At 43.0% G+C, this 27495-nt stretch overlaps 1 protein-coding gene across 2 annotated transcripts in view; it reads left to right on the top strand.

Moving 5' to 3' along the window:
• The first annotated feature begins 5079 nt into the window (after positions 1 to 5079).
• The window catches only part of Npr3 (natriuretic peptide receptor 3), a 64728-nt gene continuing 42312 nt past the window's right edge, over positions 5080 to 27495 (top strand). Inside the window, exons 1-2 of one of the 2 annotated variants that reach the window (XM_051182559.1) lie at positions 5080 to 5882; positions 17265 to 17387. In XM_051182559.1, coding sequence (XP_051038516.1) covers positions 5129 to 5882; positions 17265 to 17387 — 877 coding nt within the window. In that variant the 5' untranslated portion in view covers positions 5080 to 5128. The remainder of the gene's footprint in view (positions 5883 to 17264; positions 17388 to 27495) is intronic. The other variant, XM_051182557.1, reaches the window with a different exon arrangement.

Here is a 27495-nt window from a genome sequence, read left to right as displayed (position 1 = left end):
AGATAGTAACAATACAACAGACTGGAGGAATGCTGTGGACCTCAGATGAAAGAGCAGACATCTCTGAGGACCTGGGCCAACTCTAAAGGCTTAAGGAGAGGGAGGTCATCAGATAGAAAATCCTGAGAGGAGGCTATGCATTTGCCTAAAATTTCATTTTATATATTTATGCACTTTTCAGGTTCTTTTCCAAAGAACACAGTATACAGCTCAAACAAACAAACAACAAACAACCCAACCCAATCCCAAACCCCCAAACCCTAATCAAATATAATCAGTATTGCTATGTACGAATTTAAAGCACATATAAGTTTCAATTGTTTACATTTACATATTTTTTGTGTGGGGTGTTGTGTGCCATATGTGGTGATCACAAAGCTACTTATGAGAGACCATTGTCTCTTTCCACTATATGTGTCTGATGACTCAGGTCATCATCTCTCTGGCCCATATACTTGTTTTTACTACATTAGACTAGTTGTCTATAAATTAACACACTATATTGTTTGCACTTTTTATGTCAGTACTCAGGCCAAGTCATAGATGGGCTATACGGGTTTCAGAAATCTTTCTACAGTCATTGTGTCTCAGAACATCTTCAGAGAAATGAAAACAATATTGTAATAGATGGAAAGCTCTGCACTTTCAAGAGAAGCTATTGAAGCCACATTTAACTATAGCTTCCAATTAAATTGAGTCATAAATTTAAATAAAAATACATACTTACTATTATTTGTAATATTGGCCAAAAAAAAAAAAATCACAGATTTCTATACTAGAAGAAAGGGTTCAATTAGTAGAGTCCCCTAAGGAGAGCTGAAACCCAGAGGCAAAATTTAGTTTAAATTTTTTTTTGTGTCCGCTTATTTCTCTCTCACTTCATGAATAGCTTCCTCTAAAACATCAACTGCCTGTTTTAAAAAAACCTGAAAATCTCAGTACTCATTAAACTACAGAAAGGGTCTTGGATTATGTGTGGTGCCCTTTCATCTTTTCTGCCTCTAGGGGGAAGTGTTTTCAACAGTTCTGTCTCCAGAAGGTGCGTTCTTGTGGGTTAGGGCTTCACTGTAGTATTCTTTAGGGTGGCTTCAGGATTGACTGGACAAGAGGAAAGGGACCTTTGAAAATCTGCAAGAACCCTCACCTTGCAGGTTTCAGCCAAGGTTCTGAGACAGGGAGATAATAGAGAAAAAGCCCCAGGAATTTTTTTTTTTTTTAAACTACATTTCAAAGAATCATGGTAACTTCTTCACATGGTAGTCTTGGTAATGGCTGAGAACTATCTGGATTCAAACTTCACTCCACAGAACTAGAAACAAAATATCTTTCTAATATTGATGTAAACATTTCTAAATTCTATAAATACCTAATGTTTCTGTAACATCACATTTAACACTACTTTCAGTAGGCTAATCTTATTCCTTTGTTTTCTTTGACAATTGAAGTTGATAATTGAATTCTGAATGTGAAAAAATTGCCCCCTTCCAGGAAAGGAACAATATTTAAAACCTAAGTGAGTGCAAGGCTATTTGTTTCTCTTCTCTCTTTCATTCTCTCTCTCATTTTGCTAACATTTATGATTAAAATATTACAAAATTATATTATCAAGTGGTATTATTTTCAGTTTTTCTGTTCTGGAAAGCCTGAAAATTTATTTTTACGTAAGAGGTTATGTGTGTGTGTGTGTGTGTGTGTGTGTGTGTGTGTGTGTGTGAATGCTACTGAGTGTGTATGAGTGAATGTGTGTATGTGAGTCTATGTGACTGTGTGTGTTACTAGGCATTGAATTTATCTTAGGCAAATATTCCGTTGAACCCTATCCCCAGTTTCCTTCCTTGCTTCCTTCCTTTCTTCCTTTCTCCTATTATTTGCCCAGGTTGGCCTTGAATCACTCTACAGCCTGGTCAGCCTTTGAATTTGATGTCCTCCCAAGTAGCTTGGCTTTCAGTCCTGTGTCACCAGGTCCAGCTCTAAGTGTGATACAAAGAATATCACTTACAGTGGGAATCAGCGTTGTTACCAACCCTGTTTTACATAGTATTATAGTTGACCTTTCCCAATAAAAAATATTCAAAGGGGACAAAGAGGTATTTAAACATAACAGGTACACTTTTTTGGGCTATGGTTCTTCAACTATAGAAGCACAGATGTCTTTTCTAGCCTAAGATGGCAGAACTACATGATAGTCACACATGATAGTTCCAGCTGGTTGCCTAAAGAACTCTTTGAGTGGAAGCAGCTAAACCCTCCTTACACTCAAACCCTTGTATTACTGTTTATAATCTCTTGCTTGTTTGCATTTGAATTTTTTTTTAAATCCTAGCTTTTGTTTATTTGGAATCTGCAAGGATGTGTTGAACACACGGGTAGCAACATTGTGGCCTTCTCTCCTCTGTTATTGGGTAGATGCACAGCTTTCGCCTGCCTGTGCTCTTCAGCAACAAACTGGAAAACTGAGAGCTCCTACTTAAAGGCCACAGGGAGGCTATGGTCCTAGCCATAACGTAATTGCCCTGCCCTGCTGTTGACCCAAGGGCAAGGCCTGAGATGCGAGAGGCACTCACACTGGGTGCCACTGAAACCTCACACTCTTCTAGTGAGCCCGCTGCACAGTGCACTTCAGAATCCTATCACTGTTGGCCTGTGTTCCCCAGACACTGGGCATACCGGGTGGTAACAGGAAACCTCCGTCCTTCATGTCTCCTGGCAACCAGTTGAAATCCTCTAAGACCCTTGGAATCCAGGATTTAGCTGTTGTCTTTCTTTTATTTTCTTAAATAACTATGAGCCTATAAACAAATGTTTGCTCTCCCAAGAGTTCAGGAAGAATTTAATTGCTGTGAAGCGCTAAATGTCAGCTTCCAATGTACATAGATAACTCTTCAGAGTTAAATTTTACATGGGAGCCTCTTTTAGTACTGGTTAGCAGCTCCAATTAAATAAACAAAAGCTCACCCAGGATTTAGAAACTCCTACTTACAGCGAAGGCTTTGGGACCACAATGCATAACTAAAATCTAACCGGCCCCAGGTATGAAAAGTTACCTGGAATCACATTTTCACTGCTAGAAAGGGCGATGGAGAGAATGCTGATGCCTGCAGTTGCCATATCCTCCGACACCTTAATCTGCCATTTCATAGCCACAGAAGAGAGCAAAGACACTTTAGAGGTCTCCGAATTTAAAAAAAAAAAAAAAAAAAAAAAAAAAAAAAGCGGCGCTCAGGGCAATTGGGTGAAAGGAATCGCGTGCAAGTTTTTGCCGAAAGAGGGCGTTCGTTTTAGACTAATAGAATTCAGGCACACACCGACGCCCAGCTAAAGGAACGAACATTTTAAAACGTGTTAAACTTAACTTTAATTTGCAGCACTTCAGTGTCAGAACTACCTCGTGCAAAATAGCCTGTCCCCACCGCAAATGTCTTTGCTGCGTGACCGACCGCAAAGAGTGCAGGTCCTTTTGGACCTGCGCAGCCGCGTGGTCCTGCGCGCTGCTTCTCTGGTTTGGGACGTCCCCACAAGCGTTTCCACTCCCTCTGCATCGCTGTGATAGTTGTGATCAGTGGGAAGTTTGGGTCTGCCAGGCAGGACCTTTCTGGGCATCCCAGAGTCTCGGGCATCCTGGAACAGAAGCGGCTGGATCTCCCAGCACTGGGGTCGGAGCAGACTGCTGTTCGGTACTTAAGGATTCTCTGGGGAAAGATATTTTGTGGGGCGGGGTGGGGGTGGGGGAAAGACAGTCTCTTTTAGTTACTGGGTTTAGCGAACAGAACCTTTGGGGTGATGTTTTTCAAGCTCCGTGACACTTCCTGGAGTGGAATCATCCGAAGCAACAAGTTTCGCTTTTCTGGTGTCAGTGACCCTGCGGAGGAGGGGTCTGTGCCCTGAGACACAGCCAAGGCTGTGGTCACTGTGATTCTAGCGTGCCCCATAGCCCAGAGGGAGGGGACCCACGCCTAGTGGGGGAAGGACGGGTGGGGAAACTGCCCCCGGCCAGATGGACATACAAGGTCCGCAATGAATCTTCTCCCCGCACTGGGACCTTCTTCCTTGTTCCCCGACCTTGTTTGGGGGACCTGAAAGGTCAGGTGTGGAACAGAACTGGGCGCATTCAGACAGAACGAGGCCGGAGCAAGAAAAGAGGCGAGAGCAAGGGAGACCTATGGAATTTTGCACTGAAGCCACCAATTTGGAGACGCCCCCGCCCCTCTTTGAAGATTGTGTGCATGCGTGTGTGTTTGTGCATGTGCGTGCGCGCATTTCTTTCCTTTCAAACATCCATACATTTTTTTTTTTTTTTTAAAGCGGGGGTTAGAGAGAGCGGAGCCAGCGAGAGGCGGGGACCTTAGAGTCGCGCTGCGCCGTGAGGGCTCCCGCGGGTGTAGACGTGGGCGGCTACAGCTTTGGGCCAAAGCTGAGCACCGGCAAGGAGTGGGGCTTAGGGACCAGGCAACAGCGAGTAGGTCAGGGGTGCGGGGAGGAGCCCTGATGTAAGAATGTTAATGAGAGGCTCCCCCAGCCCAGCCCCCACCCCACCCCTCCCCACCCCCACCCACCCCACCCGCTGCAGAGACAAGCCCGGCCTCGGCGCGCCATGTGTGGTAACGCGCTCCGCCGCCGCTGCCACGCTATTTAAACACCGGCTATGGATCCAGGAACCCGTGCGAATCAATGGGATCAAACGCGAAGGAGGTGCACCGTCAATTACAAGCACCTGGACAAGTCTAACTTTTTTTCTTTTACAAATAACGCCTTCAAACGCAACCTTAGCAACGCCCAAATAAGAAGCCACCTCTGAGCCAAATAGCCTATGTGCAAAGGGAGGGAGAATATATAAATATATATATATATATACATTTATAATAAGTCTATTTGTATATTACAGACGCACAGGTTTCCATTCGGTGAACTTTTCTTTTTTTCTTTCTTAGCTTTTTTTTCTGTTTTTCTTTTTTTTAAACCTAGAGATACTGCAGAAGAGTCTTCCTCTCTCTTTTGGCGCGTTACTCAAGGGGGTATTTTGTTTACTTGGAGCGCCCAAGGGGAACAGGGACAGAGGAAAGGGGCAGGGTGGGCGGGGGGGCGGGCAGTGGGCGAGCCGTGGCCAAGGCGAGGGCTTGCTGGCAACACGATGCAGTCCCCGCTGCTGCTTACTTTCTCGGCGTGCGTGCTGCTGGCCCGGGCACTGCTGGCTGCCGGCGCGAGTGGTGGCGGTAGGGACACTGGGCCAGGCAGCGGGCGCCGGCAGAGAGAGGTGCTGGCGGCTCAAAAGATCGAGGTGCTTGTGCTGCTGCCCCGGGACGATTCGTACTTGTTCTCGTTGGCTCGGGTGAAGCCGGCCATCGAGTATGCTCTGCGAAGCGTGGAGGGCAACGGCACCGGGAGGAGGCTACTGCCTCCGGGCACTCGCTTTCAGGTGGCCTACGAAGACTCGGACTGCGGTAACCGTGCGCTCTTCAGCCTGGTGGACCGCGTGGCGGCGGCGCGCGGCGCCAAGCCGGACCTCATCCTGGGGCCGGTGTGCGAGTACGCGGCAGCGCCGGTGGCCCGGCTGGCGTCGCACTGGGACTTGCCAATGCTGTCTGCAGGAGCGTTGGCCGCCGGCTTCCAGCACAAGGACACTGAGTACTCTCACCTCACACGCGTGGCGCCTGCCTATGCCAAGATGGGAGAGATGATGCTCGCCCTGTTCCGCCACCACCACTGGAGCCGGGCTGCCCTGGTCTACAGCGACGACAAACTCGAGAGGAATTGCTACTTCACCCTCGAGGGGGTCCACGAGGTTTTCCAGGAGGAGGGTTTGCACACGTCTGCCTACAATTTCGACGAGACCAAAGACTTGGACCTGGATGACATCGTGCGCTACATCCAGAGCAGTGAGCGAGGTGAGCAGGAGCGCGATCTGGACCCTTGGCTCTGACCCAGCAGTTCTGGGTGGTTCCCCCCAAAGTCCCATCACCTCAGCCTTCTGCAGATCTCCCCCGAAACCCGAACACCCAAAGAGGGTGAGCGGGGGTACTTGTTCAAGGGCAGGCTGAGGGTAGCCCATCGCTGTTGAAGGGGTATACTAGAGTCCTGGGGAGGTGGACCTAGCCATTCCAGGGAACCTCTGAACTAGTGCAGTCCCAAGTATGTCAGGTGTTGTCAAACACCAAGGATTTCCCCCTCTTTGACAGCTCCAGGGTCCCTAGTGGTCCAGGAACTTGCTACTTTGTCTATTGCTGTCGTGTGCCCCCCTGATAGGGCGACGCCCAGCAGTGGCGCGCAGCTTCTTGACTATTTGGGGGTCTCCTGGCTTTCCTGGCTGCTCTTTCCATGGACCCCAGGTCCCCTTTAAAGGCTCTTTGTGTTACTCTTCCATGCTCCCTCTAGTCTCATATAAACAAGCTTCTGTGGTTTCCACCAAATTGCGTCGCCGTGTCTGGACTCGGGCGACACTCAGTTCCCCTGGGTGCATTGGGCTTCGCAGACTCTAAAAGAGCGCAGAGCTGAACTTGGCCGAGTGCGCGCCGGAGGATCCCGCACAGACAGAGCCTACGTCCCACGGGTCCCCTTCCCGGGCTTTTCTCCCGGAGTAGCTGAGGGCTTGGAGCAATAGCCAAACTAGACAGAGAGCTCAGTACTGGGGATTGTGACCTTGGTTAGAGGGAGCGTGAGACCCCCTCCCTTCCCGCGACTGCCTATGTTTCTGTTGTAAAGACTGCTGAATCCCCGCATAGGGTGTCCCGGTTGGGGTTCAGAATATTGGGGAAATCCCGCCTCTGCTGTCTCTTGGTGCGCAGGCGCCTTGAACGTCTGTAGTATTTCCCCCTTCCCCCTCCCCGCAAAGCCTCCGATGTCCCGGGGTGCTGTCCCGTTGAGATCAAGAGGGACCCGAGCCAGCTAGGCACCCGACTTGTCACAATTTGGACGTCTGGGACATGGGCCTGCCTGATTCGGGACAGCATAGTATGAAACATGAAGATGCAGAACAGGTGAGGTGGGCAGAAAAAGTTTCCAGAGAGCTGTCACCGCGGCCTCTCTCTCCAATTTGGCCACTTTGAACTGAGAGAGCAAGGCCTGTAGAGCGAAGAGGTGATGTTGACAGTGTGGACAGGGCACGTTTGACCATAAGAACTCCAGGCTGTCTGCACAGAATCATTGCTAGGTGCTGAAGCAGGGCCCTGGTCATGTAAAAGGAAAGTTGTGTCCTACGGTGGCAGATTTGTCTCTGCTGGGCTAGAAACCCCCATGTACTTTTCTCCCTGTTCAGTCCTCAGGCTGCTGCAGCCTCTTGCAGTCCTGGCACTCCTCTGTGCTTCTAAAAGCCTGGAGAATTCCCAGCGCATGCTGGGGATGGGGGTGTGTGTGACCCCCTCCTGGCTAGATCCGAGGTTTGCAAACCCTGTCTTTGTCTTGTTGAACCCAGTGAGGTGGTGACCTTGGCACAGTGGCCTGGGGTGAGAGGTCTGGCAGATCTGTCTGTGTGTCCTGCTGTGTGGCCCTGATCCCTGGTGCTGGGAGGGCCAGAGTGTGATAGAGGGCTCAGGGACTGCTGTGTCCTGGGTTAAAAGGACTCCAGCTTGTATGCTGTCATCATTTTTTAAATACACCAAGATTGGTAGATATACCCAGATCTCTTTGCTTTTATTTCCCCGTTCAGTTTAACGGCGAAAGTTTGCTACACAGTGTGTATCTTACAGGTGATAAGGTTATAACCATACAATCCTTTCTCTAAAATCAACACAAATAAAAATAGTTTCTTTTCCGGGCTGACCTCCACTCAATTCCCTAATCTTTGTAGAGACAGTTGTAAGCTCTCAGGGTGTTTCCTATAGAGCTCAACCTTTACTTGGTGGGTTGGCAGCTGTCAGAGTGTTAAGTGGGGGTTTCAGGTATGTTTTCAGTGGAGTTTGTGGATCAGCCACATGCTAGCTGGCAGGATCCTGGGCTTTTAAACTGTACCCCAGGCTCTTCAGGTAAAGCGGGCTTCTGTAACAGCCACATCTTGGGGATGCTGGCAGGGTTTAACCAGCTAAGCCACCAGAATGCCCTGAAACCATGCCAGACCCGTGTAGTAAACTTGTGGCTTCATTGTAGGGTGCTCTTTTATATATGATAATAATCGCCCAGAAGGGGAAGCCATGTCCTGGGACGCACTCTAGGCCGGGAAGCACACACCCCAGCAAGGCACTGCCTTGCAAAGCACTGAATCAGGAGCATGTTTCTCCTGTGAAACAGGGAGCTGGATGAGAATCCAGGCTCATTTAGTTGATATTCTAACATCTGGATTGTATTTCCCCAAATGTAAAAATGTAACTGCATTTTGCCACAGTGCATCTTCTTTCCTTATGAATCCTTCCCACCTCTTCTTTTGAAAAAAAAAAAAATCAACTTTGAAATCAAATTGTGGGTATCTGAGTATCTTTACTGGTAAAAAGTGACCTGTGGCCACCCCAGTAATAATAGTACTAAATTTTCTTGTGCCTATATGATGCCCTTTAGAAAGGAAAACTAAAAACCAACCAACCAAGCATGCTCACCTCCATCCAAATAATTCTTATCTCGTAGGGTTTACCATCTAAGTCAGTAATTGACAAACTTTAAAAGCCTAATATAATTAAAATACACATATCTGAGTATGTATAATTTATTAAAAGAAACCAGTGATCTTTTTTAAAATTATTATTTCTTATTTTACACATTAATCCCAGTTCCCTCTCCCTCTCTTCCTCCCACACTTCCTGACCCCCCTCCCATCCCATTCTCCCCCACTCCACAGGGAGGGTGATTTCTTCCAGGAGAGATCATCAAAATCTGTTAAGTCATTTGGAGTAGGGTCTAGGCCCTCCCTCCTGCCTCTAGGCTAAGGGAGTATCACTCCATGGGGAATGTGATCCCAAAGTCCTTTCATGCACCAGGGATATATCCTGGTTCCACTGTCAGAGGTCCCTTAGACTGCCCAGGCCTTCTAACTGAGACCTGTGTTTAGGGGGTCTGAATCAGTACAATGCTGGTTTCTTTCCCAGCTATCAGTGTGGGGGCCCATTATCTCCCCCTTGTTCAGGTCAGCTGCCTCTGGTAGAAAACAGTAATCTTACAGTATGCATTTATACTAGTGGATAAAGTGATGATGCAGAGTTAATCTCAACTTTCAGCATGAGGGTAATAGAGAGTCCAAGCCTAGCTTCAGGCAACCTTGAGGATTAGGGAGAAGTAGATGAGATTTCTCAAGTGGCTGTTTGGTCATGTATTGTATTTATCACAAGATGGTGACCAATTTTTTATATACATGGGGTGGTGGTGGTAGAGATCACTTAGTTAGAAAAAAAATGGAATATCCAAGTCTTTTCATAAAGTTTCTGTGTTTAATTTCAGATAAAAATTTGAGTGTAAAGGAGACATTATTATTTCTTTTCCAGAAATTCCAACAGAAACTGGACAAGATGACACCTTAGGCAGATAGCTAAGTCTTGCTAGCTGCTTATAGGTACTAAGGATATTCTAAAAACACTTAAGCAAATAGATGTCTGTAATGAGTACTGTTATTCGTGACGCCAGAAAGAGAGCACCTTTCCTGGCTCCCTCCGACCTCCTTCCACAGGTCACTCCGCCCATGGCTCCACCCCAATGGGCGTGGTCAGTGCCACAGAACTAACCCCCTTCAGATGTCTTTGGCAGAAGCACAATACCCCACTTACATTCCCACCCCCCCCCCCCAGGAGATCTTAGATGGGTGTGGTGGCACATGTCTGTAATCCCAGCATTCAGGAAACTGAATCAAAAGAATTGTGAGTTCAAGGTCAGCCTGGGCTAGAGAATGTGCCCTGCTGTCCCAAAGTACAAACAAACGAACAACAGACAAATGCTTTTTATTTGTTACTGGATTCATTTATATAACTGACTACTGACCTTGACATGTCAGACGACATGATGCATTTACTATAAAAAGACAGAAATACATTTTTCAAGCAATGAAAGGTCATAGTTGTTTTGTTTATGTGCTTCTAAGATGCAGAAGTAGATGTGAGCTACACACAACATCCCTTGCTATGTAGTGTAGAAACAGAAAAACCTGCTTTAGAAAGAAATTCAACTTTTGTTTTTTATCCAAGTTAGGTATGCATCTATGTAAGACCAGAAAATGACAAGTCTTATATTGAAAAGATCTCTTGTCACTTACTCCCTGTTTTGGACTTAACAGAGGCACAATTTCTTTCTTTTTTTTTTATTTTTTTAAAATTTATTTTATATAACAAAGTCCATTTAAATGAAAACAAACATTTATAGACAATATTTGGGAATTTGGGTGTTGTTCTTTCCAAACTACTTCTTGCTGATAAGGGGCGCTGTCATGAGGGGATTCGAAGAAGATTCAGAAATCCTGGCTGTAGTCTGCAAGGCTGCTTTGTCCAGCTGTTTTGAATGTAGGATCACCTCGTACTCTGTTTTAGGCGGTCTGGCGTGATCAAACCACATTAGTCTGGAAGGAATCCACAACTTTTCATTTTCTGTGGAAACAAAAGTAGAAATCCTTTTCCCCAGTAACTTGTCCTTGAACTTAAATTTTGGAGTCAAAGCAATTTTTTTAAATTTAATTTATTATTTTACATGTCCATCCCAGTTCCCTCTTCCTCCCTCCCCCCATCTTCCCTCCCTCCCTCCTTTCCTCCTTTTTACCCTCTCTACCCTCTCACATGCACTCTAACCACCCTCCCCTCCCATCCCCCCACCCCAATTCCATATGTAGGGGAATGCCATCCAGTTGGGGTCATGTAGATCTGACAGGTCATGTGAAGTAGGGACTAGGGCTTTTCTCCTGTCTCTAGATTAAGGCAGTTATCCCTCCATGGGGGATGTGTTCGCAAAGTCCTTTTGTGCACCAGGGATACATCCTGGCTCCACTGTCTGAGGTCCCTTAGACTGTTCAGTCCTTCTGGCTGAGACCCATATTCAGGGGAGCCTGAGTCAGTCCCATGCTGGCTTCCCAGCTATCAGTCTAGTGGCCATTAGCTCCTCCTTGTTCAGGTCAGCTGTCTCTATGTGTTTCTGCCACTTGGTCTTGTCCTCTCCATCTGCATCTGGGTTCTAGTTCGACTCAGTGTTTATGTATGGGTGTTTGATCCTGTTTCCAACAGGTGTTAGTTGAGGGCTCCATGGATAAGTTAGTTGTTGATCTCACTCTCCGGGAAGGGCATTTATGGTAGCAGAGGCACAATTTCTGACTCTTGTCAATGCTCCATAGAAATTTGCCTTTAGAACTCCAGGTGATGAGCTACTTTTGATTTTTCTCTTTCAGTTTTAGGTTTTGCCTGTTGGAATGCCTGTGGAGAATGGCTGAACTCTCCACTAATATTTACTATCTGCTAACTACATATGCAAGTGTTTCCTTCTATCCATTCCTCTAATGTGATCATGTCAGCATTTTTTCCCCCTTTGCTTAGCTCTGTAGTCAGCATTGATATTTATATTATCTTCTAAATGCTGTTCACAGTTGACTCAGTTGGGGTTATAAAAAAAGGAAGCCTTCTTGTTTGTTTAGTCTCCTATGGACTGATGGCTAAAATCATCTGTAAATTCTCGACTCCAGGCTGCTGAGTTGTTTCAGTTTAGTCGTTTTCTTGGCACTCCGTACTGTTATCATCCCAAGCCCTTGATTTAATGTTTTCCCAAGACTTCCATCACCTATCATTTTGAACCTGCTCCCTATGTGCATCCCTTTCTTGACTGATGCTCTTGTTTTGGTGGACCACATCTTCCAGGAGCTTTACAAAGGATGGATGGGAGATACACTTTGAGATGTTTCACAACTGAAAATGTATTCTTTTTGCCCTTATGCATAATTGTAAAGTTCTGTACAGAATTCCATGCTATATGTAATTTTGCCTCCTCAGAATTTGATAGCACAACTCCATTGTCTTCTAGATTCTGAAGTCATTGTTAGTTTGAATTGATTTAGATTCTGGATTTAGTGTTTATAATTCCTTCCCCACCCCCAAAACTTTGGAATCTTCATTTTGTTCTCTATAGTCTAGCACTTCACCACCATGAACATTGCTGTCAGAATTTTGCTTGTGCCTTGGTAGGTCCCCTTCCCCCAGAAACTCATGTCTTTTAATTCTAAGAAAAATTTCTCAGTTATTTCTTTGATTATTTTATTTCCTTCAGTTTTACTATGTATTTTTAACTTAATGATAGACCATCTGACTGATTCTCTGCATTTCTTGCCCCCCTACTTTTTGCCCATTTAATAAAAAATGTCTTTGGGTGGGGGTGGGGGTGTTCTTTTGGCTGCTCTCCAAAATTACTATCACATTAAAAAGCTCTTTAGATTCATTTTTATTATTTTATGTGCATGAGTGTTTTGCCTGAATGTATGTTGTGCATCACATGTGTGCTGGAGGAGGTGATGAGTCTCCATGTGGGTGCTGGGAATCAAGCCTGGGTCCTTTGCAACAGTAAGTGCTCTTAACCACTAAGCCCCTGCTTTTGCATTTTTCATTTCTATGATCACACTTTCTGATGCACCATATAACATACTCTGCTCCACCTCCATGCAATAGCTTCTTTCTCCAGTGTCTAAGTATAGACCTACTTGGAACATGAGTATAGAGTCAGGTGGAGAGCTGGGCAGTGGTGGTGCACACCTTTAATTCAAGGACTTCAGAGGCAGACACAGGTGGATATCAGTGAGTTTGAGGCAGTGTCTGTTAGTTTGAGGCCAGTTTGGGCTACAAAGTGAGTTTCAGGACAGGCTCCAAGACAAGAGAAACCTTGTCTTGAAAAACAAAAACAAACAAACAAACAAGTCAGGTGGAGATTATGGAAAATGCCATTTTTTATTGTTCCTGTAAACTAGTTGGAGAACATGCATTTAAAAATGCTACCAAAGGGTCTTCTCACCATCAGCTGTAGATAGCAACAGCCACAAACCATAGAGTGTCACTTACCTGAAAGTTCTTTTCCAGGAGCAACCCTTTACCCACATGTCAACTGTAGCCTAAGTGTGCGGTGTGTAAGTGGAGATATCTCAAAGGAGAACAAAGAGCCCAATCATACCCTGACTGCTCTCCCAGACTCACCAATAAGAAAACTCACTGCTTTCCCTCTTGCTGGACTAGTGAGATGACAAATGAAAGCCCTTTGAGAGATGGGAGATGCTAACCCATTGTAGTTGTCTGAACGAAGACCCAAGGGTGGGGAAAGGAGAACCTCTTATGTACGTGAAGGTACCACTGGGAATGTGTTTATCTTTCTTAATTAACATTTGAAGTCACTCCTGTGCACTTAACCCCTTGATTACAAGAACAGGCTACAGTAATGAAAAACCAGCTATGGGGATAGTATGGCACCCAGATGGGAAAGGATAACATCTAATATCACAAATTAAAGTGGGGTAGGCTAAAACAAAAACAAAACAAAACAAAACCCCCAAAACAGGCTACTAAGAAGTACTTAGTATCATGTCATTAACCCTTCTTTCTTAACTTTAATATTTTTTATCTCAAATAAATATTTATATATTAAATCCAGGTCTGGTGGCACATGCCTTTAATCTCAGCACTTGGAAGGTAGAGGCTGGTAGATTTCTGTGATTTTGAGGACAGTCTGTTCTATATGGTGAGTTCTAGGACAGTACAGGGTCACACAGAAAGACCCTGTCTAAAACAAACAAACAGAAAAACCAATTCTTATTTATGTATTGAGATGCACATTGATACACAAAAAGCTGTCTGCCTTGATGTCCACATGTGCAGGAGGATTGGCAGACCCTGTTCCTCTGTAAATCTTACTTATTGTTGGGAGGTCCAGGGAGCTCATGTGTTTTCTTGAGTGTGACACACGCTTCCATACACTTCCACATTTTTCTTAAGAGCTGTACTGAATCTGCTTATGCCACTTGTGCTTATTAACTATGTAATTTGTTTACTGTGTAAAACAATGGAATGTGAGTGAGAACAGAAAACTGTCTCAGGGAAAACATTACAAGCCTTTGATAAACCGTATAAAAGGAAGTCTGCTAAAAGTAGCCAAAGTTCAATTAAGTATGAGTGAGACAACCCTAAAAGATGGAGCACACCATAAAATACTAGGGTTCTTTATTCTGAGGGCTTTGTTGGTAGTGGTGTTAAATTCTTGCTTCTACTTGAGCTGAAAGTAGATGATGATGTGTGTATTGGGTTTGGATCATCTGAGAGAAACAATGCCTTGCACCCCTGACCTTGGGTAAGAGGATTTCCTTTTGGGAGTAAACCATTTACTCCACACAAAATAGGCAAGCCTGAGAAGAACCAAAGCCTATGCAGGTAGACGATGGGAAGATTCATCAGAAGCAGTGGTAGAAATAGGGGGAGAGGGAAGATAAAGAGGTGGAGCAGGAACATAAAAACAGAAGTACCCTGAAAGCCAGGCGGTCCAGAACTTTGGGATGCTAGTTCTTTGGCTTCAGGGTACAGTTTGTTCTATCCTAGGGCAGGTTTGGCTCTCAGATGGATGCTTAGGTTCAACACCTGGTGCCTTTGGGTACTTGAATCACCCCACCGGCTTTTCTCTGATTCATATTTACTCCTCTGTAGCATCTCCCCCCCCCCCCCTTATAATTTGGCTTCCCAGTTAGCATGACTAGATTTGGAGATATCTACACAAGCATATTCATGACCATTCTGCCCTCTCCTGCCCATGGAACTTAAGCAACCCACAGTTCTGACAATCTATTTATAAATATGTAGGCTATGTGCCCGATGTGCCAATGGAGTCAATTTCTACATGTGGCTATTGAGAGACACTGAACTTTAAACATGTGATGCAAGTTGATAAGGGCTCCTTAGTAGACAGCCAATCAGAGCTTCCTAGCGCCCCTGGAGATGTCCACTCTTGGAATCCATGCTCTTTGAACTTGCCTTAGCCTCTTGTTGGCTATTTTACGAGACACCCGGCCTGTGATTTTTCCCATTGAAGGGGCTTGATCTAAAACGAGGGCCCAAGTTAGTAATTAGGAGTTTCTTTGAGAGCTTCTTTATTGAGACATCTTGGGATTTTTCTAAAATCCCAAATGTATAATTATATTGCCCAAAGAAACAACACCTACTCTCACTGTTATGGGATTCTGGAGTTTTGCACTGTCTCAAAACCATGTTTTCTAAGGTGCTGTTACCCTGTGCAGAAAGCCTTTCTGTAGTTAAAAATGTCAGTCATAGCCCGACACTCTGAGCTAATGTGTATAGTGAATGGAATATCAGCAGGAGCCCAGACCTCCATGCACAATGCCAAGGCTGTTATGGCACAACATGCAGTTTGTTTTATGTCTTTTAGCACCCATACTTTTACAAAGAGCACACACATCTCAGTGGGCTGCTGTATATCCTGATAAGGCAATTTACAGCATCTAGGCTTCTGTGGGTCTCCTCATACTCTGTGTGAGAGGCAAATACAGTTCTCCTAGTCATGGGGCCTGTGAGCCAAGACCAAGCAGATTGACTGGACAGTGGCCAAGTCCCCACTTTATCCTGTGTCACTCTTAGGTCACAGGCAGCAATCTCTTATATTTGACAGTGGGACTACAGAGAGACTATGGAAAGTGTGTGTGTGTGTGTGTGTGTGTGCAGAGATCTTAATATCTTTTTCCTCTGTGTGTCTGTAAATGAACACAGAAGAAGGTGTATACCCATGGCGGAGTGGACCCATCCACTCTGCTTTCCCCAGACAGTGTGTTTACTGTGGTATTAAGGATGAGAAAGAGTCATCATTCTCCTGTCTTTTCTCATTTGCTTTGTTTTTGAGACAGGGTCTCACAATGCAGCTCAGGTGGCTTAGAGTTCACTATGTAGCATGAAATTCATGGCAATCCTCCTGCCTCAGTCTCCCATGTACTGGAATTACAGGCATAAACCACCATGCCCAGCTCTTCCTGCAGTATAATTTTCATTCAAATTTCATCAACTGTTAATACATAAATGTTAATAACATTTCACATATCTCCACTTTCTTCTGTCTCTTCTGATTTCCTGTGTATGTGTGTATGTATGTGTGTACATAGGCATGGCTTAGTAATCATCTACCCATCCATCCATTGTCTATTGATATCTATTTTTCAGCCAAGATCTCATTATATAGACCAAGGTAGCTTGAACTCATGATTCTTCTACCTCTGTCTTCAAAGTTCTGTGATTACAGACATGAACCACTATGATATGAACACTATTGATATGTGTTTGTGTAAATATACACATGTACAAAATTACAGACAATACAAAGATTGTTATTAAAAATTTGAGAACAATTTACAGGATCATGCATTTATAGCATTAAACATACTTCTTTTTTTGAGACAAAGTCTCATTTAGCACACTGTGGCTCCAGATTTCAAGGATGACCCACACAGTGCTGAGATTACAAGTGTACGCCACTGTATCCAGTTTTATCTGGAGCTGAGGATCAAACACATAGCTGTGGGCACTCTAGGCAAGGACTCAACAGAGTCACAGCCCCAGCTTTCTCAAGACAATTAAGAACAGGCTGCTTACATAAATAGCTGCAGTAGTAGTCCTGAAAACAATAGCTTTAATGGAAACATATTCTGCTATCTAGCTACAGACCTTAAGTCAAATGTCACCACTGTCTCATAATGTCCTTACAGAAGATCTTTCACTTGTATTTTAAGAAGGATTGATGGGTCACTTATCCTACCATCTTCTATGTTGGATTTGTAGCTGCTTCCTCCTGAACAGATACACTTTGCCCATTTGTATATATTTCTGGCCTTCTGTGTGTTTCATCAGGAAGCTACTGTGTCTGTGTTCTCACAGTGATGCTGGTTCCTATTTCTTGGGTATGGTGTTGTTTTCTAAGTTAAAATTATTATGTGGTTCTCTTTTATCCATGGTTTCATCTTAGGACTTAGCTACCCATAGCCATGCGATTTGAAAACTTTGAATGAAAAATTCTGCAAGCAAACAATTGATAAGTTTTAAGCTAATTTTGTTGTGTTTTATTATTAGTTATTATTGTTAATCTGTCACAGTGTCTAACTTAGAAGTTAAGTTTTATCACAGGTATGCATGTTTAAGAAAAAAAAAAACATGGTGTGTTTTTCTACCCAACTTTTGGAGATGCTCTGGGATCTGGGAATGTATTTCCTGTGGATAAATGGTGACCCTGAATTAGGTAGTTTATGAGGAGATATTCAAGACTATATAAATTGCCCATTCTGCATCCATTGTCAGCTGGTTGTTTTGGCCTGCTCTCAGCCTGATGTGTTTGGGTGACTCACACACTGTTTCTCTCCCCAGTGGTTATCATGTGTGCCAGTGGTGACACTATTCGGAGCATCATGTTGGCAGTGCACAGACATGGCATGACCAGTGGAGACTACGCCTTCTTCAACATCGAACTCTTCAATAGTTCTTCCTATGGTAACTCTTTCCAGCTTCTTCAACTCTGTAAAAGCTTCAGAAAGTGGAGTGAGGAAGAGTCAAAAGCTTTAATGAGGTCCCTAGTTACCATGGGAGCCATATTTGATTTTGAAAAGTCATGATTCTGAGCACTTCCGCAATGCCTCATAGTTTCTCAAGCTTTTCATCTTTTTCAAGAATCCAGTGGAGGGGGGCAAAAAACACTGTATCTGGGCTATCAAGGAAATTCTGTGTGGATCAGCATAGTCCCTTCCTATCTCCACAGAAACACACATGCAGGCATCAGATGTCCTTGTCATGGTAGATTGCCAGAATAATTTAAGTGTGACTTGGGGTAGAATTTTAGATAGCAAGAATAGATTAGAACATATGTTATAGTTCATTTTATATAGTTCATTATATATAGAACATATTGTGCCATAGTTTGTATATGCATTGCTTCAGAAAACTTTTAGTAATATAAAATATGTAAATGTATACTATTTATTCATATTACACATATGTTTCTTATAGGCTACAATAGAAAGTAAAATAACAAGCACTGCAAGTTGAGACAAAAGCACTTGGAAATCTTTGTTCTTCACTCTGCTACAGTAGGAAATAAAATAACAAACACTGCAAGTTGAGACAAAAGCACTTGGAAATCTTTGTTCTTCACTCTCTTCTTATAGTTTACTACACCTTACTCCTCTCTTAAGTAGAATTTCACAAGCCACCGACATATAGGATAAAGGCATCTTTGATTCCTTATAACGGATTTAGGGAAACTCCCAAAGTCTGTGTAATAGAGGATTAAATTAAAAAAAAATGTATCTGTCTGTATCTGGATGTTTTGCCTTCAGACATGTCTGTGAATCACATGTGTGCAGTGTCCAAAGAAGCCAATAGAGGGCATAGGGTACCCTGGGAACTAGAGTTACAAACCGTAAGCCATGCAGGTGCTGGTACTTGAATCCAGGTCCTCTGGAAGAGCAGCTAGGCTCGTAAACACTGAGCCATCTCTCCAGCCCCCACTGCAATGGAAGTATGTTTAAGGGGCTCATCACAATCACAAATACAAAGTCTTTTCCTCTCACTGTAGTTAGGACTGTCTTGGAAGTTGACACTTCAGGACATTTTTTTTCTCATATACACTGGCTGCTCAAGGCCATACAGCTCTAGAGCTGTAAATGTGCAGCTCATAGATGGCGTGTCTATGGCAAGCTCTACTTCCAAGTGCTTGCTGATGAGATATAGTTATTTAGATAAGATCCAAGTCTTTAAACATTCACCGTGGTTTCCTGTCCCAATTTCCTGGCTGACTTAAGCAGTGATCTTTGTGTATATACAGATAATATAACACACTTCTGGGGAATAAAGAAACGTTGATGAAACAAAAGTAACTGCTGCTTCCTGCAGAGGATAGCCCTGCAGATGTGGTGCTTGCAGGATAAATGCAGTATTTTATGGCACTCCCTGCCGTTGCAGTCTTTTCCTCCCACCTTTCTGTTAAGTGGGATGTTGTCCCGACTTGCTGACTTAAGGCCAGAATGTCACACTACTAATGGCTGCAGTATTGAGTTCTTTAACATAGTGGTCAAAACAGGGTAAAGGGAAAACATCTATTCTGCCTTACAAGATGAAACATGGAATTTAAAGTGATGCTAAGAATGCATGCTATGAACGGACAAGCACATTTACATACATTATGCAGGCAGTACCTAACAGCAAGTGTTACTACTTGGCTTCCTTTAATCTACAGATAAAACTTGTGTTGCTTCCCCCCGTTATTATAGTAAATGAGCATTGAAGAAAAATTGGAAAATCTTTAGAAACAAGTGGAAGAAAATAAGTTAAAATTCTGCCACTCAGATAAAAAGTTACATTGCAATTTCTTGGAAATACATATCTTAAAAATATATATTTGTCTCTTATATGTATGTATATTTTACAAGAATATTTTTTCAATAAAAATGATCATATTATGGTACAACTACCTAGTATATCTTTAATTAATCTCTATTTCTTAACACTGCTCCCGGCCTTTTGTTATTAAGAGTAGTATATGCTGAATAGTCTGATGTGTATATACACTTATAGTCACATAGTTAGACATATAGTACATATTACATGATATAAATTCTTAGAGGTACAAATTCTGGCTCAGTTGTTATATGCCAACACTGATAGGAATTGGCAACTCTCCTCATACAGAGGTTTTACCAATTCATATATTTGGACAATGATAAAATTTTTTGTATTCTTGTATCCTTTATCAATTTTGCAACATATTACTTTATTGGACAATGTTTATATTTTTGTCCATAAGCAAAGTTCTTGTAGTTTCAATTTTTAATCTATTATTGTGTGTGTGTACATACTTTCCATGGTGTGCATGAGGAGGCCAGATGACAATTTTATGGAGCTGTTTCTCTCTTTCTACCTTTTGTGAATTCTGGGGACTGAACACTGGTCATCAGGTTTGGATGGCAGGTGTTTTTACTTGCTAAGCCATTGTACAGACCTATTTTTATTTATTTATTTTTTTCATTTTATTACTATTATTTTATAAGTTTTTTTTTCTGCATGTATGATGTCTGTGTACCACCTGTGTGCCTGGTTGTTGCCTGGGAAGGCCAGAAGAGGGCATTGGATTTCCTGGAACTCAAGTTACAGATGGTTGTGATCTGTCCTGTGGGTGCTGGGAACTAAACCTGGCTTGGCAGAGCAAGTGATCTTTATTCTGTACCATTTCTTCAGTATCCCCTTTCAGTTTTAATTTTAATACACATTTTAAAGTTATATTTAAAATTTTTTAGAAATATAAAATTGGCCAGTTTTATTTGAGACAGAGAAGGCTCTCTCTATGTTGCCCTGGTTGTCCTGGAACTCACTAAGTAGTCCAGGGTGGCCTTGAACTCACAAAGATCCACTTGCCTGTCCCCAAGTGCTGGGATTAAAGGTGTATTACACTATGCTTGGGCAAAATTAATTAATTTAGCTTGAGCAACCTGTGACTTTTAGACTTAATAGAAAACTTGCAAAAATAATAGCGAGTTCATGCATGCATCTTTATATTTAAATTATTTATTTATACATTAAAAACCTTATTCCATGGATTCAACTTTTTGTTTCCTTTTAATTTTTTGTTTTAGACATGTCTTTATGTTGTGTGTGTGTGTGTGTGTGTGTGTGTGTGTGTGTGTGTTTGCCTGGCATGTATGCATGCACACCACATGTGCCTGATGCCCTCGTGGTGCTAAGTACCAAACTCAGGTCCTCTGCAAGAGCAGCCAGTGTTCTTAACTGCCAAGCCATCTCTTTAGCTCCAGTTTTGTTTTCTTGAAAATTTAAGTGCAAAATGGTTTCACACAAATCACAACAAATTCTTGATGTTATATTGCCTTTTACTGTATGTTTGCCCAGACTTTGGGCTCTGATCTCAATTAGACTGAGTGACTGATCCATATACTGCTAAGTCTTAACTGTTAAGACCTAAGAGTTGACAGCTAAAACTTAAACCTTTAAACAGTGAGTTAAACTGTCCTCCCCTGCAGTCTTAGTCTGTTCTAATGATACACCAGGCCGAGCAACAAGTGAGCACATGAAAAAGATGTGTGTTAAATATCTAGCTTGATGGGAGAGGTCATTCTGTATATGTTTCTCATACTGGTTAATGAATAAAGCACTGTTGGCCAATAGGAAAGGAAGATAGGAGGGACTAGGAGACAAGGAAGAAAGAGGAAGTAGTAAGGAGGAGTCAAGATGGAGAGACTGGAGAGAACAGAACTGCCATTCCTCCGCTCTCGGTAAGACCACGTGAAAATACATAAAAATGGGTTAATAATTAAGACAGAGCTAGCCAATAAGAAACTAACACCTGGCCAATAGCATTGTATCAAATACAGAGTCTCTGTGTATTATTTGGGGCTGGCGCGGCGGCTGGCGGAAAAAGCCGTACTCCTTACACTAGCTGATCTTAGGAAATATAATACCTATTTAACAAATATTTGCTATTTTCATTGTTAGTCATAGTTGGCTTGGACCACTGCACACGGAACTTTAGAAAATAATTGTACTAAAGTTTTCAAACTTTTCTCTGATGGTAGTTTTATTTCAAGTGATAGATTTTGCTACTGCACTCACTGACCTTCAGCTAATCTACCCCAAGGGGCTGCCTGCATTATGAATTTCACTTGCAAGTAAATAGTCATTAGTCATTGCACTCAACTAGAGTGAAGCAAATGCAGAGGTCCCCCCCCCCCGAAAGAGCTCTGGAGGAGGGGAGTCCAGGTTAGGGACCTGACTCCATAGTATCATTACTGTTATAAGCGTCTTACGTTTTCTGTCTCCATTTTCAATTGTCGAGGATTGTGGTCAGGGCTCCAAGGGCATGCCTTGATCCTAGTCAAGCTAGGTCAAGGATAGCAGATGAGAGAGCTTTCCAGGTGACTCTGCCCTTTCTGTTAGCTACCACGGAAGCTCTCATCAACTTCTGGTTGTTTTGAGTTTGGCTAACCCTGATAAAAGCCAGGTCAGAAATTGTATTCTCAGTTGGACTCCATAATACCATAACCAGTGTGGGATTCTGTGAGCAGAAAGGAAGGGATGGAGGATGTAGTGTGGCGCCTCCCTGTGTCTTCTTCCTCAGAGAGGAAGTGACCAATGGAATCACACAGTGGGTGGAGTCACCTGAACCAACATTCTGGAGGGTCATTACAAGGGTCTATAATTTAATGCCCTCCAATCAGAGCTGTGATTTCAAAAAGTTCTCCCGTGCCCAGCTTTCCCTATGGCTCCTCACACAGTTGTGTGTTCTAGAGCGGTGGTTCTCGACCTTTCTAATGCTGTGATCCTTTAATACAGTTCCCCGTGTTGTGGTGACCTCCAACCATAACATTTTTTCATTACTACTTCATAACTGTAATTTTGCTACTGTTATCAATCACAATGTAAATATCTGATTTGCAGGATATCTGATATGCGACTCACAAAGGGCTCTTGACCCACGTGTTGAGAACCTCTGTTCTAGACCAATGACATCGATTTTCACTGGAACTTTTAGAAAATACAGTTGACAGAGTGTCTATAGTCTTTGATTGCTAAATGTTTCAGTCTTGATGAGCCCTCAGAGTTATCTCCAGACTTGCTGAAATTTTATGGCAACAAGAGTTCAGTGCACAGTACAATATGGGGGGATTAAAGTGCTTGAAGGGATTTTAAAAGTGCACTTAAACATGTAGAAAGTAAAATTGCCTTACAGATGCTTTTATGGCATCTACTGGCATTTCTCTCTAGTCGTATTAGCTTCCTTATTACCTTCTCCAAAGGTAAATAGTGGAAAGTTAACTTGCACAATCCCAACTGCAAGTGCTGGGACTGTCGCTGTTGCCCTGTCCTTGCCTTCCTGAGAACTCAGACGGCAGGAGTTCAGGTGAGGTTTGAAGGAAAGTCGAACACAGACACAAGAGGAGGGATTGGGTTTATAATGATTTGCCACAAAGATGACAGATGCACAGTAAAGTCAATCTGGAGCAAAGAGGAAAAAGAAAGCAATTCTCATCTAATCCTTTGGCTATGTGGTTGCCTGGCAGCATTTTAGGACGTCTGTTTTTCCTGTGTTACCATTTCCTTTTGGATCCAAGCCTTGTGCACTGGAGATGCAGTCTTAAATCTTGGAGTACCTCAACTTTGAGGGGCTGAACATAGATGGGACAGGGATCAACCATTGGGAGCCTGGTTTGCAATTGCTCCTATTTCTATGATTATTCTCCTAGCTCCTTGCTTTCCTCTTTTGTAAGGCATCACTTTGCAATCTTTTCGTAGGATTACTACGAGAATGGAAGAATGCAATGCTACAGGCAAAACAGCTACATAGAATGGTGTGCAATACTGTTGGTTGTGTCTGGGAGCCTAGCCCCTGGCACAGTGTGACACTGGCACAGTGTAGAGTGGGTCAGACGAGGCATGATTGATGCTTTTCTTTCATGTACAGTCACTAGAACTGTGGAGCCACAATGGTAGGCAGGCAGGTAGGTGAATGACAGGCACTCAGTTCTTGCGCAGATTATGTGATGTCCCAGATATTCCTTCATTTTAGGTCACATACATTGAAGGCGTATTGTGTGCTCAGTTGTTGGTAGGTGATGGGAATTGCAGAGTGTCACAGTTAATGCAGCATAGGCAGCAGTCATTAAAGCCACTTCCTGGCCACAGAATTGCTAAACACAGACTGTCTTCCCTTTCAAACATGTTCTGGACTTTCTTCACTCAGTGCAAGCTTGAGTTCCTGTAATGTTAAAGTCAAATAAAGCAAATATAAGCACACACTTTCCCTTCCTCTGAAACAATGGTAAAGAGCTATCTTTTCCACCCTACTTCTCAGGAGCAGACTTCTTTTTCTTCTTAATTTCTCAATGAAAGCAGTTGTGAAAGCTCTTGCTGTCCAATCATGAAGGTTGAAATTTAGATCCCAGAAGACAAGCCAGGCATCCCTCATAGCTTTGATGTCTTCTTCTGGCCTTCATGCATACAAAGGTGTGAACAGACATGCATGCAAACCTTCATTCATATAGACAGACAGGCAGACAGACACACAATTTACTTTCTTCTTGCTGTGATAAAATGCACTGACATTGTTGGGAAGTCAAAGAGACAGAAATTTAAAGTAGCTAGTCGTTTCATTCACAGTCAAGAGCAAAGAACAATGAATTGATGCATATATGCTTATGTTCAGCTCTCACTCTTATGCAACCCAGAATCCCTGTCCGGGGAGTGACTCCACCTGCAGTGGCTGAGTCTTTCTACTAATCAAGATAATATCCCCAGACATGGGGGGGTGCTAATCTAGACTATCTCTGATTGAGACTTCATTCCTGGATGATAATGGCTGTGTCAAGCTGCTAATTAAATAATCGTCAATAGGCACATAATTTTTAAAAATGATATTAATACATACCACTCTCCTGAAAGTCATTCCCTCAAGTTCATGAGTAGATTTATTGACAAATTTCTTAGCCTTGGTGGGGGCCATGCCTCCAAACAGTGCTGTTTAATAGAACTTCCAGTACCATTGGTATGTTGGGATGGTATTCTTCCCAAGTTCCTTCATCCTTCCTTTGTTCCTTCATTCCTTTGTTCGTTCCTTCCTTTGTCTCTCTCTCCTTCCCTCCCTCCCACCCTTCATTCCCTTTCTTTCCCCTGTCTTTTCTTCCTCTTTTCCTCTCTTTCCTTCTCTCTCATGTTCCATTCCTCGCTTTTTTTGGTCCATGGTCTTACTTAGCTGCCCAGACTGGCCTCATACTTGTCATCCTCTAGCCTGGCCTTTTGAGCTCAAGCATTATAGGTACACACTACCACTCTGGGCCAGCTACATTGTATTTTGGGCTGCCTGGGTAGCCACTGGTCACATAGCACATGTGGTTGACTATTGAATACTTGAAATGTGGCAAATATGATGAAGGATTGAATTTTCAGTTAATTTGAATTTAAATGGTAACACGTGCAGTCGGTGGCTGCTACATGAGATGATGTAGCTCTAGGGCAGTCTGGGATGGTTTCCTCCTACTTCTTTCTGGAAATCTTATGCTCCTGGCTTTGAGGCCATTACTCATTTTATGGTTCTGTTAGTGCCCCTTTATCTCTGAACAATTTCTGTTCACTAACAACTGTCTGCGCTCAGCCCTATTCTTTTCCTCTTGCATTTTCTGCTTTAGGAAAGACAGCCCCTGGGCTCCAACCCTGATCTGTGTATTAATGACACTCAATGCTCTCTCTGGCTGCAGACCTGTTTCTAACCTTAGCCTGGCAGTGTCCTTTGGGCATTCTGCAGTCACTTTGGACCTGCAGTGACATTAACATCATCATTTCTTCCCCCCACCCCCCGCCTCTGCTTCACTCAACTTTTTCTTCTAGGGATCACTGTTTTTCTTCTTCCCTTTGGTGTCATGTCATTTGTGATAGAATGTCCTCTCTGTTGATCACCCCTCCCTAGCCATTGTAAAGTTAGGGATTCCTCTTGTACAGTTGTCTTGTTTTCATTCTCATGGGTTCTATCTCTTTATATTTATAAAAGTAGAAAAATATTTATTTTTGAAAAGATTGCTATTGTATCAAAAATGACAAAAAAGAAAGAAAAAGGAAGTAAAAGAAAAAAAAAGAAAAGAAAGAAATAAAAGAAAGGGCGTTTCTTAGTGCGCTTGACCTCCTGGAGGCCAGTTTTGTGTTTCTGGTGTGTGACTTGCCACAAATGACCTCTCTTACCCTCCTGCTTGGATTACTGTGGCTGAGAATTCTCAGTGTCTCCCCGCTTTAATCCACTGCTATTTCCTAAGCTTCATCCTGTCTTTCTTCTGTTCCGCTCATAAATCTCCAGTGGCACCTAGTTGTCTGATGAATTAAATTTGTCCCCACTGATGGGACACCATACCAAATCAATCTTTACTTCCCTGGTGTTCAACAGTCCTGGGGTGTGGGAGAAGAGGTCCCTGAAGAAGTTACGGTTGTGAACAGGCATCTACTTAGGTTGGTTTGAATTTTTTCAGCACTATAATTTCTATTGTTTTCTTTCTAGCAAACAAAACTCTAAAGTTATTATATTTTAGGTCATATTTTCTGGCATATTAGAGTGGATTTCACTTATTTTTGAGACATATGTTCTTCCTGTTTCATTTACTGAGATAATCGCTGTTATAGTTCTGCGTATTTTTTTTAAACATAGCATAAGACTCCACAAGTTAAGAATTCCCACTCTTAGGTCCTCGGAGAATACTGAACTTTTTCTCCATTGATGAAAAGCTATACTTTTCTTTGTTTAGAAAGATCAGTACTAATAAGCTCCCTTACTTATGGCTTCTTAAACCTAATCTGGGGATCATATTCAGTCACCTGTGTATGATGTACTGTATACCAGCTTCCACAGAGTCTTGACACGGTGATTCAATTAAAAATGGACCAGTAGGGCCCTGAGAGATGGCTCAGCAGTTAAATGTGTACTGCTCTCTTGTAGATCTGAGTTAGGCTCTCAGTATCTGAATTTGGAGTTCAACAGTCCCCTGTAACTTTGTTTGAGGAGGCCCAATGCCTTCTTTTGGTCTCTGCAGGCATGTGTATTCATGTGGTACATTATACAGATAAGAAGGCACACATATGCATAATTAGAAATAAATAAAACTGAAAATAAGAACATTATTTAATAAAGGCTTGTTTTATGTCTGTGGGAAGTAGGCTCCTCCATGGGAACTCTTGGATTTTGGGGTCTTCCATGGCTAGTGACTGCTGTGCTGTCTTTGTCTTGGGGACTGAGAACCCTTCTGGGTTCCCCTGCATTTGACAGAAAGCACAGCTCCCTAGCTCCAGAGCTAGGCATGATATCTCTTAGGCTGTTGAGGATTCAGGAGAAGTTATAAAAGAGGGAAGAGGAGGAGGATGAAGTAGAGGAGGAAGAGGGAGGATAATTTTTGTCAAACTATGTTTGGAGGCTTGAAATTTAATTTTTTGATCAATGAACATAAATTTAGTCTTTAATAAACTACGTTCTCAGCTCTGTCTTATTTATCTTTTAGTAGCTCCCTGGGCATAGTAAGCAATTAGTAAATGGTTGTTATTAGGATTCTGATGACACAGATGGCTTCCACAAACACATTCTCCACTTCTGTCTTTTCTCATCTTCCACACCAAGATCCATATTTCTGCTGGATGCTATACATGTTTTTGCACCTTTGCCTGGTGGTGTGGGTTTTGCCAGACCCGCCTTTCCACCTTTTTCTCCACCTATTAAAATCCTATTTACACATTTAGGACTAGACTTGTGTTCACATGAGATGGCTCCTGGTAGGAGCTCATTGCCTCTTTTCTCTGCCTTGTTTTTCTGTTCCCCATCCTTATACTTGGTTGTTTGCATAGTTTAAATCTCTTTCTCAAGTTTTATGGAGACTCTTGAAAACATTTATGATGTCCTCTATGGCTATTTTAGAGTTGTGCATGTATCATGCACACAGTCAGATGCATATGGCTCAAACTGTGGTGAGATCCTAGAGTCATTCATTCTTCACTGACCTTCTGGAACTGTAGCGTGAGTACCATAGACCTGTCCATGTGCCCAGAGGTCCCATGAGGTCCCAGAGGTCTC

The sequence above is a fragment of the Phodopus roborovskii genome, unplaced genomic scaffold, assembly GCF_943737965.1.
Source record: "Phodopus roborovskii unplaced genomic scaffold, PHOROB, whole genome shotgun sequence".
NCBI lineage: Eukaryota > Metazoa > Chordata > Mammalia > Rodentia > Cricetidae > Phodopus > Phodopus roborovskii.
The sequence above is the reverse complement of the archived record's forward strand: the minus strand, read 5'-3'. Positions and strand labels throughout refer to the sequence as shown.